General features: G+C 44.4%; 3 protein-coding genes across 3 annotated transcripts in view; 1 reads left to right on the top strand and 2 right to left on the bottom strand.

The window, feature by feature from the left end:
- The window catches only part of map2k6 (mitogen-activated protein kinase kinase 6), a gene marked incomplete at its 5' end in the record, with an annotated part of 174,601 nt that overhangs the window by 71,357 nt on the left and 92,503 nt on the right, over window positions 1-10,741 (top strand).
- pde6gb (phosphodiesterase 6G, cGMP-specific, rod, gamma, paralog b) lies at window positions 14-2,057 on the bottom strand. Its single transcript, XM_037691692.1, has 4 exons — window positions 1,975-2,057; window positions 891-1,096; window positions 775-815; window positions 14-690 (listed from the first exon to the last, which is right to left on the bottom strand). Exons 2-4 carry the CDS (start codon window positions 1,034-1,036, stop codon window positions 614-616), a joined length of 264 nt encoding a protein of 87 aa, XP_037547620.1. The 5' UTR covers window positions 1,037-1,096; window positions 1,975-2,057; the 3' UTR covers window positions 14-613.
- oxld1 (oxidoreductase-like domain containing 1) lies at window positions 6,978-8,733 on the bottom strand. The gene is made up of 2 exons (XM_037691691.1): window positions 8,531-8,733; window positions 6,978-7,613 (listed from the first exon to the last, which is right to left on the bottom strand). Exons 1-2 carry the CDS (start codon window positions 8,579-8,581, stop codon window positions 7,290-7,292), a joined length of 375 nt encoding a protein of 124 aa, XP_037547619.1. The 5' UTR covers window positions 8,582-8,733; the 3' UTR covers window positions 6,978-7,289.

Here is a 10,741-nt window from a genome sequence, read left to right as displayed (position 1 = left end):
GTGTTTTGATCAGGGTCAGAGCCAGAGGCAGGTGTTTTGATCAGGGGTGGAGCCTGAGGCATGTGTTTTGATCAGGGGCGGAGCCCGAGGCAGGTATTTTGATCAGGGGCAGAGCCCGAGACAGGTGTTTTGATCAGGGTCGGAGCCTGAGGCAGGTGTTTTGATCGGGGCGGAGCCTGAGGCAGGTGTTTTGATCAGGGGCGGAGCCTGAGGCAGGTGTTTTGATCAGGGGTGGGCCCGAGGCAGGTGTTTTGATCAGGGGCAGAGCCCGAGGCAGGTGTTTTGATCAGGGGCAGAGCCTGATGCAGGTTTTTGATCAGGGGCGGAGCCAGAGGCAGGTGTTTTGATCAGGGGCAGAGCCTGATGCAGGTGTTTTGATCAGGGGTGGAGCCTGATGCAGGTATTTTGATCAGGGGTGGAGCCCGAGGCAGGTGTTTTGATCAGGGGCAGAGCCTGATGCAGGTGTTTTGATCATGGGCGGAGCCATAGGCAGGTGTTTTGATCAGGGGTGGAGCCAGAGGCAGGTGTTTTGATCAGGGGCGGAGCCTGAGGCAGGTGTTTTGAAGTGCACGGCCTGGAATCCTCACAGGGTCTCTTGGAGCCATGGGAAGGCTCAGATGATGCCGTACTGGGCCAGCTCATGCAGCTCCAGGTGGTTAAAGGCCTCCCATGGGCAGATGACGGTGATATCTGCAGAGGAGGACAGAAATGTGAACCTGTCCTGGTCTTGGATTGTCCCAAAAACTGATATTTTACACCCAGACGTAAACTCACCTGTGCCCAAGCCCTCCATGCCGGGGATATCATCACCAAAGCTGCAAACAGAAACAAAGATTAAGAACCTAAAACCTGCTTTTATTTTGAAAACCAGCGGTTTAATTGAGACCTACCCCTGCACTCCTTTCTTCGGAGGTTTGCTCTTGAACTGCCGGGTCTGCCTCTGCTTGAACTTTGGCGGGCCCTTGCGTGGGGTCGCAGGGCCGCCGGTCACACGCGTGGCCGACTTGATCTCAGGTTTGGGAGGTTCGAGATTCATTCTGAGCTGCTATAAAAGACGCGTGTGCAGAGCGCCGGGTTAGAAACGCCGCCCTCAAACCTGCAGTTTGGAAAGAAATATAATAAAGTTTTACTTTCCAGGTTTGTAAATCTGACCTGCAGCTCCGGTCACCTCTGTGTGACATCATCTCCTGTAATCCTCTCACGCACCTGACCCAGCAGGGTCAGCAAACATGTCCCAGTTTCCCATAATCCCCAGCTTGAGTTAATAAGCTCTCACCCTCTCGTGTAATCTCGTTAAAGAAAAGACGACACGGCAGAAGTGCTGAGCGTCCAAACAAAGGGCTCGGTTTGTCCCGGAGACAGAGACCGTCCTGAACGGATGTTTGGTCCGACAACAAAACAGGACCTGCTCAGAACTCCTAATCTGTCAACGAGCTTTGGATTAGACGAGGCAACAACGTATTTCACTCTGTGCATCCACAAAATATCTTAAAATATTCTGAATTTAGGATCTGTGAGCTTTTTACAGACAACACTCGGCCTGCGCGCTGTTTTACAAACACTTCACAGAAATAAATGGAATAAATGAATTAAAAACAAGATGAAACCAAAACATTTGATTAGCTAATGTCACTGAGGACTAATGTTGGACTAAGATATATAAAATATACATATATTAAATAATTCAGTGAAGCAAGCAGCAGATTGAACAAGAAGTTTTATTTTGAGTTTTTCTTAACTCAAAGCCAGAATAAACTTTTTAAATAGATGTTCTATGTTTATAGAGAAAATGACGAGTTTCTGTCCTGATCAAACTGTTTTAAGAGTCTGAGGGAGGAAAACAAATCAAGTATTTATCACAGCTGAGTCAAGAACATGAACCGTCTATATGAACTTATTTGAGACTTTCTGCAGGTAAAATAATAAAATCTGCTGAAGTTTTAACCTCCTCCTGATGATGATGATGTTACTCACCTGCTGACTGGATGAAGATCAGCCCGATGAACAGAACCGCTCTGTCTAACAGGTGGACTCCTGAGCCCGGCTCACCGCTCCAGACTCGGGGCCGCTTTTATAAACCAGGTTCAGGATTACGAACTGTGCCGCCTCCCATCTCGTCCCAAACGGTCACGTGTTCGGGTCCAAACCTGAAGGACCGTTGAGGTTTTTACTTCACGTCTTGTTGCTGCTTTCAGTGACCGACTCGTCTGTTTTTCAAACTTTAATCGACTTGAAGGTTCCAGGAAATTAAAACTTTAGAATAAAACTTTCAGAGTCTCAGTATGTCCCAGGTCCTCCGGGCCTGCAGGCAGCCTAACAAGCACGTTTTGGACTGTGAGGGGAAACCAAACTCCACACAGAAAGAGCCCAGGTCCAAAGTGGGGATCAAGCCCAGAGCCTTCTTGCTGTGAGGCAACAGTGCTAACCACTGATCCATCGTGCTGCCCAAAAAAACTACCAGAAAAGAGATGACCTGACTGAAAATTGTTGGATTATATACCTGGATTATTGAGCATGGACTTTGTTGGTTTTGAACCAGTTTGACACGACTGTCGACGAGGAAGAGGGCCGGCACCGGAGGAGGGGGCGTGACGAAGAGACCATCTTAGCACCAACGTAACTGGTTTGTTCCACTTTGGAGTAAGCTGTTGGGGAAGAATCAGTTTTGTGTTTCGTTGACTGATGAAGCCTTCTGGATGGAAGGTGAAACATTTCAGCACAAAAAAGGAAACTGTCCAGATGACCTGACTGAAAATTGTTGGATTATACACCTGGATTATTGAGCATGGACTTTGTTACCAGAAGAGGAGAGGTTTCTGTGGTTTGAAACTCCCGCCTGCAGGAAGTAGACAGAAGTAGATCTGTCGGCTGGAACGTCCTCTGCTGGGTCACTGACCCGTCACGGTTCTGGGAGTCCAGGACTCGTGAGCGGAGCGTGTTCCCTGGATGGTCGTGTTGGAGGACCTGAGATGAATCTTGGAGCAGGAAGTTGTTTTCTTAGCTGCATCAGTTTGAATGAGTGGATTTATTTGGGCCCTAAATTCAGTTTTGTCTCGACACCAGGACTGGACTGGACCTGGACGGTACCTTAGGGTCCATTCAAGATGGCCGCCACTGGTAATCTGACCCTTTAACTCGGTCTTTTCTTCAGGCAGTGAGCTCGTGTGACGTGGTAGTAGCTGAGAGTCCTCTGAGCCATGTCCGACGGTGTGAGGTCTTTGTTGAAAACAGCGACGCCGCGTCAGTTCTTTGAGTTTTGAACGTTGTAAATTGGACCAAACGGATATTTTTCCTCTCAACACCATAAAGATGATGAAGTTTGTGGGAGGCAGGATGATAAAAGCCAGATTAGGCCAGATTCTCACAGATTACAGAAACTGCAGGAACTTTCCTTCAGCTCCTCTTCCATCTGCTCCGTCAGCTTTTTCTGTGTGCGAGAAACTTATAATCCAAGTAAAGAGATCACAAATTATCGGATGTTTGCAGTCTGATAATAAATTAGAGGATTATTTCTTAATATTTCTGCCATTTTGATTTACAGTGAAATTAGTGACCGAGTGGAAACTCAACGTTTGGTGTTTTTATCTTTAGCATCTGTTGTTGTGTTTGTTTGATCAAAATCTAATGTTTAATCGCTGCATGTTTTTTTTTTTTATCTTAAAGTGAATCTCTGCTGCAAAAAGTCCTGATGCATGAAATAAAGTTCTGACCTGCAGCTAACGGGCCGAGCCGTTTAAACGGTTCAGAGGTTTTACTTTCTTTAGTCAGTTTTAACGTTTTGAATATTTAAATGAAGCAGCTGGACTTGTTGGTAAAACCATAAAAACCAAGTCAAAGCCTTTCAGCCACATTAACAAACATCTCTCATCTAAAGGGACTGATCAGTAATCTGGATTAATCTGACTGGTGAGGAACAGATTATTTTTTTTGTTTTTGTGTTTTCTGAATTTTACTTTTTCTTGTTTAAACAGGCTGCAAAGTTTATCAGACAATAAGTGTTATTATTTAAAGTTGCTTCAGTTAAGTTCAAATGTAACCCCACCTCTGGGAGGGTTTTAACTTCATCCCAACTGAGTCGGGACTTCGGGGTCTGTCCATGACCGTGGCTGAGGTCGTCGAGGTCGTTGAAAAGCTCCGGGGGTGGATGAGATTCACCCGATGTCCTTCAGGCTCTGGATGGTGCGGGGCTCTCTTGGTTGACACATCTTTGCAACATCGTGTGGACATCGGGGGCAGTGCCACTGGACAGACTGGGGTGGTGGTTCCACTCTTCAGAAACGGGGACCGGAGGGTGTGCTCCACTTATAAGGGAATCCCGCTCCTCCTCCCTGTAAGGTCTGTTCAGGGGTACTGGAGAAGTGAGTCCCATTGTTTGAACCTCAGATCCAGGAGGAACTCTTTACCCTCACTAGGGTCCTCGAGGGGTCATGGGAGTTTGCCCATCCAGTCTACATGTGTTTGGTGGACTTGGAGAAGACATTGGACCGTGTTCCTCGGGGAACACTGTGGGGGGGGTGCTCTGTGGCATTGGGGGCCATTGTTACAGGCTGTTCGGTCCCTATACAAATGAATGACAACCTCAGCTGGGATGAGAACCAGCACCTCCAGATCTGAGGCCGTGGTCCTCAGTCAGAGGGTAGACTGTTCTCTTCAGGTCGAGGGTGAGGTTCTGCCTCAAGCGGAGGAGTTCAAGCATCTCAGGGTTTTGTTCTCGAGTGAGAAGAATGGAGCGTGAGATTGACAGATGGATTGGTGCAGCGTCTGCAGTATTGTGGACTCTGTGCTGGTCCGTTGTGGTGAAGAGAGAGCTGTAAGACAAGGCTCTCTGTTTACTGGTCGGTCTACGTTCCTCCCCTCACCTCTGGTCATGAACTCTGGTAGAGACTGAAAGAATGAGATCGTGGATCCAGGAGGTTGAGATGAGTTTCCTCTGCAGGAGCTGGACTCTTATTAGTCATCAGGAGAGACTCAGAGTACTCTTTACTCCTGTTAGTTTTTCTTTTTTAAATACTTATAACATTTAGTTTTTCTCACATTTTAATCTCCATCTGTGACTTTGAGCATCAAAACAGTCAAAGATTCCTGCATCTAGAACCGTACGGTAACTTTAATCCTTGTATAAAATCAAAATCTATTTCTATGCTGTAATTTAAAAAATGCTAAGCAAATGAAAATGGTCTGATAAATAAAAGATTAAAACTGATTCACGCCCATGACGCTCTTTGCGGAGTGAAGTTTGCAGACTTGTGTCGGGTCAGTGTCACGTTGCCATGACGCCACACGGAGCCTCAGCATCAACGGTAATCTGTGGAGTTTATCTCGTGGCGTCAGAGAGTTCACACCGTTTATGATCATTTCTAATCTGCTGCACATCACAGCATCCCGGCTGCAGCTCTGGACTGCAGGACCGAGCAGGACTCTAACCAGACTAACGCTGACTCAGAGGATCAGGGTCACGTCAGGACCTGGACCGGGCTGCAGTCACGACTGACGGACAGGACCCACGAGCCTCGGTCAGTCATCCTAATCCGATGAACACCAGAACATCGATGACGCTTTGTGCAGCGCTTCTGAATAATCCATCCATCCTGTGGTTCTGGTTCAGGTCTCGGTGCAGCAGCTTGATCATGGAGGTCCAGACATCTTCGAGGACTCCAAGGTGTTCCCAGACCAGCTGAGACCCAGTCTCTCCAGCATGTCTTGGGTCTCCTCCCAGTTGAACACCTCCCTAGGTGTCCAGAGTCCATCCTTACCAGATGTCTGAACCACCTGAGCTGGCTCCTCTGGACATGGAGGATCAGCTGTTCTTCTCCGAGTCTCTCCTGGAGAACTGAACCTCTCACCTGATCTCTAAGTGAGTCCAGCTACCCTCAGTTTAGTCCTCCTGGATCCTGGATCTGGTTTATTCAGTCACCACCCAGTTCCTGACCACAAGTGAGAGTAGGAACATAGACTGATAAACAGAGTGTGTATTCTTGCAGCTCAGCTCCCTCTTCACCACAACAGACCGGCACAGTGTCCACAATACTGCAGAAGTTGCACCACTCTGTTGCTCTCATCTTTCACCAAAGCACAAGACGTTTAAATGACTGCATCTAAAAGGTGTTCTCAGTAAGAAATGTGAAGCTCAGGTGCGTGAGATGAACTTACTCAAATGTAAACGTTTAAATAAATCATTGTTTTGTTCACATGGCGCCCTCTGGTGGCCGCAGCGCGCTCCTGTTTGAACAACTCGCACTTCATTATTTTAAACATAACGCGCGAGGTCACATTTAATTTGAGATTTATAAACTGAAGGAGGATTATTTAAACATGGAGGCTGCAGGGTTGTGAAAATGCCTTGGCTCGGTTTTCTCTGCATGTAAAATAAAATCCACAATGGAAACACAAAGTCCTCTACTTCAAATATAATAAATTCAAACAACAATATCCATCCATCCATCCATTTTCTTTACCCGTTTATTCCATTTTGGGTCACGGGGGTCGCTGGTGCCCATGTCCAGCAATCACTGTGCGAGGGGCGGGGTACACCCTGGACGGGTCGCAAGTCCATCACAGGGCCACATAGAGACAAACGAGACAAACAACCATTCACTCTCTCACTCACACCTAGGGGCAATTTAGAGTTACCAATCAGCCTAACATGCATGTTTTTGGTCTGTGGGAGGAAACCGGAGTACCCGGAGAAAACCCACGCATGCACGGAGAGAACATGCAAACTCCACCCAGAAAGGTCCCCGGACCGGGGTTTGAACCAGGGACCTGCTAGCTGAGAGGCAGCAGCTCTACCAGTTGCGCCACCGTGCTGCCTCAAACAACAATATTTAAAAGTAAATTTAAAGATATTTAATAAATACACTCACAAACGCAACAAAGCAGCTGATCAAACTCATTTAAAACGCTTCAGTTTCAAAATGTCACACCAAAAACAATGAAGAGGTTTTGTTCAGTGATGAAGAGTGAGGAAGACTATCTGCATTTCTGACATGTCAAAGGCTGTTTTTATATTTAAAGGCTGTTTTTATATTTAAAGGCTGTTTTTATATTTTCAAACGAGCCAACTGTGGAAACTGAACTCGCTTTAAACTCGTCGGACTTCTCTGGTCGAATGTGTTTGTGACAAACTGAGCAGCAAAGACTTGACATAAATAAAAGCAGCAAGAACTTTAAAGGAGCTCGTGTCCAGTTTTAGGAACTCTCTCAACGCACGGAGGAGTGAAAACGTTGCAGCTCAGCCGGTGAACAGGGTCTAGATGAAGTGCTCGGCCACAAACTCCGAGAGGGAAACGTCACGTCTTTTTCAGGAGCTTGAGCTCCATCTTTAGATAAGCTTTCAGGTTCTCATCCAGACCGCTCTTCTCGATGGCAGCGAGCGCTCGGTCGCCTCCGTCCTGATAATACGCCAGCAGCTGCTCCGCGTGTTTGATCCAAACGCAGTTGTGGCAGCCGCTCATGCAACAGTAGGTGGGGGCGGGCGGGGGTCCAGGGTCTGGGGACTGTGAGGAGGAACTGGGGTCCTGTCCTGACGCAGAGTCCACAGGTGCAGGAGGAGCAGACTCTGGTCTGGCAGACGTAGAGCAAACGTTCCCACGGTGAAGACGTCTCCAGAACTGCTGAGAGAGAAGTGACGAGGAGCCGAGAGAACAACGGCACAAATATTAAATTCAACATGAACAATGGAAGAAAACAGAGTTGGTTTTAGTCAACCAGCAGTTTGAAACATGCTCACTGCACAATTTATACTGATCCATCAAAGTTCACGCTCAGTAATCAGGTGGGAAAAACAACAAAGTTAAGTCAGGTCCTCTGGACAGTTTCTTTTTGTTGAAACATTTCGTCTTATTCGTATTCAGATTATTGAGCATGGACTTTGTTGTTTTCAAAAGCAACATTTGTTAAATGCTTCAGATATCCACCAGGCTCTAAAGCAGGACTGAACATCTTAACCTCAGGTGGAACAACTCTACAGACAACTTTTTATTACGCAACAGATTTAAAAGTCCTTTAAGGTGGAACATTCTGAGTGTCCAGCCAGTTTTATGAGTCTGTAATGTTAGACAGTTGTGTAAACATCTGGAACTCCTGCAAACCCAAAGATGTGCAGATGAAAACTCGCACAGAAACAAGAACATGATGACGTCACCGAGAGCAACAGAAGGAAGGCTTCATTTTGTTCTTTTATCATTAAAAAACAGAATAAAACAAAAACAGTTACATTTAAAATCACTTTAAGGCACATGTTGGAGTTTTAGACACGTGTCTGTGATGCATTAATAAGTGTTTAGTCAGTACAAATTTAAATAAAATGCTTTCCAGTTTATTTGGTTTAAAATTAATTTATTCTGCTAATTGAAAAGATACTAAAAGTTTTAAAAATTATTCAGTCTTCATTAAAATATATTTAAAAAATGTGTTTTGTAACATTAATCTCAACGATAAGACACATCGTACATCTTTAGCTCCATAAATAAATAAATAAAACTTTATATTTTCTGTAAACGTCACTGAAAATGTTAGCTTAGCAACCAACCTTGTGTAGAAACACCGGCCAAGTGGCGGATTTAACCCACACACAAGACATCTTCCGACGGGCAGAACGCTCCGCGTTGTGTCGGTGAGATTTAAGTCATTTTGATAAAATATTTTTTTAAGTTTCTCCCACTTTCAGGCTGTTATATCCATCGGTTTAGTTGCCTTAAATCTTAGCGGCGTCAGTTCGGAGCTTCAACTTTGACCTTTAAGCGTAGCAGTAAATCAAAACGTTGATTGGTCGAGAGAAAAACAAGCCGACAATGACGTAATGCCTTTCAACCAATGAAAGACGCAGAAAAATCTGTGGGCGGGACTAAATGAAGCTGCAGTTTCACATTATGGCCACAAGAGGTCAGTGTTGCACACATATTTTTTATACTTAAATCGTGTTCTGTACATCAAGGCTTATCCCTAATTATTTAATTATGAGGCTAATTTCCCTAAAACGAAGAATGTACGACTAGGCAATTATGAGGAGCAAAATTAACTACATTGGCAATATTCTAATGAAAAAGATAAGTAACAATGGGAATAATGTACACCTTAAATATGAGAATATGAGTTTTTGAATAGTTTTAGCTTGAGTTTATTTTTTTATTATTTGTTTGCATCATTTAATAGGTGAATCTAATAGTTGTTCCAACATCCTGCAGCATATAATCAAGGCCACATGATGGAGTTCAATCATTTCTTTTGAGCTGCACAGTTGAACACTTTGATCAGAAACAGCTGGTTCTCTCTTCAGACGCACAATGTTCTTTGTTGACTCGATTATTTCCTTTAGATTAATTTCAATAAACATAAACAAAAATGTTTTCCAGATAAATCCAGAAAATAAAGTCTGTGAGTTTGTGATGTGACTCTGATCCAGCTGAAGTTTGCAGATTACACAGATCCTCCACAGAAAGACTGACTTCAGCATCAGAGACTCCTTATTGACCTTAAAATTATTTTATATCCAAACAAAGAAACAAGTTGAATATCGTTGTGAAAAAGTGCGGGGTGGTTCTGCAACAGTTCATGATACTTAAAGAGGAAAAACAAAAACTACAAAACAACACAAACAAAGAGAAGTCAACAACAAACCTTCCTAAAATGAGCTGAAGATGCAGCAAAGGACTCAAGTAAAACAAAACAAGCAAAAAAGATCGCCAACACTTCCACATTACAGATAAAGAGTCCCTCAAATAATATTTAATTTTTTAAACATAGATAATTTAAAATTTTACATGAAACAATAAAAAAACATTTGAAAAAGACACAAAAGACCATGAAAACAAACACTATAAAGATTTCACGTATTCTTCACTGTTTCATGTTTATCTGCTCTGCAAACTCTTATTACTCATTCTCCTGTGTCTAATCTACTGATTTATTTCATGTATGTTGTTTAAAGTTTGCTTTTGAGAGGACAAATAAATCACAAAGTGACTAACATGATCCGTAACACACAAAAGGTGACCAGAGACACCACAAGAAAGACACACGGTCAAATTTTCACATCACAGAAACAACAAACTACAAAGACACGAGTAGGGATCCCTGAGGAATTCACAAACACAAAGAGACTCCAAACAAACAAACCCTGAAATAATGAAACAAATTTTAAAGTCAAGACAATAAACAAAACTCCCAACAAAGAGAAGAATATAAAAATGATTTTAAACAAACAGAAACTCAATACATTTATTTTAAAACATTACAGGATGTAAAAAGTTGGACGTGTAGTCAGGAGTTGTGCTTTTCAGACCAGAAACTTGAGCCCAGATGGTTCTGCTTCAGGTTCATGAAGCTGATCCAAGTTCTTCCCACCTGTTCTGGTTCTGGACTTCTGGGAAAGTTCTGGAACAGAAACTGGTCCTGAGCTCAGGACGGTGTGGACACACAAACCTCCTCTGATGTGGTTCTCCTCTGGTTTAATGAGGCCGACCACATCAAGACTGGGTGTGTATGTGTGCGTGCGTGTGCGCGTGTGTGTGTGCGTGCGTGTGTGTGTGTGTGTGTGTGTGTGTGTGCGTGTGTGTGCGTGTGTGTGTGCGCGTCCCCACAGAGCGAGGTGTTTGCCCTCCATCCATGGTAACATCAGCTGCTCGACGTCAGGACTCCGGTGAGTCGTGTTTTCTCTCCTGAAGCCTCCTGAGATGTGATCAGAGGAGACACTCCTCACACACACACACACACACACACACACACACACACACACACACAC

This window comes from Nematolebias whitei, chromosome 17 (genome assembly GCF_014905685.2).
Source record: "Nematolebias whitei isolate Nwh7 chromosome 17, NemWhi1, whole genome shotgun sequence".
Lineage (NCBI taxonomy): Eukaryota > Metazoa > Chordata > Actinopteri > Cyprinodontiformes > Rivulidae > Nematolebias > Nematolebias whitei.
This window is presented reverse-complemented; position numbering and strand designations above follow the sequence as displayed.

What these genes read in the sequence shown, in the direction of transcription:
- pde6gb (XM_037691692.1), bottom strand. Translation starts at nt 1,036, where the DNA reads ATGAATCTCGAACCTCCCAAACCTGAGATCAAGTCGGCCACGCGTGTG. An exon ending in CCGAAGAAAGGAGTGCAGGG is followed by an intron (nt 816 to 890) that starts GTAGGTCTCAAT and finishes TTCTGTTTGCAG; the next exon opens with CTTTGGTGATGATATCCCCG. An exon ending in CATGGAGGGCTTGGGCACAG is followed by an intron (nt 691 to 774) that starts GTGAGTTTACGT and finishes CCTCCTCTGCAG; the next exon opens with ATATCACCGTCATCTGCCCA.
- oxld1 (XM_037691691.1), bottom strand. Translation starts at nt 8,581, where the DNA reads ATGTCTTGTGTGTGGGTTAAATCCGCCACTTGGCCGGTGTTTCTACAC. An exon ending in GGCCGGTGTTTCTACACAAG is followed by an intron (nt 7,614 to 8,530) that starts GTTGGTTGCTAA and finishes CTTCTCTCTCAG; the next exon opens with CAGTTCTGGAGACGTCTTCA.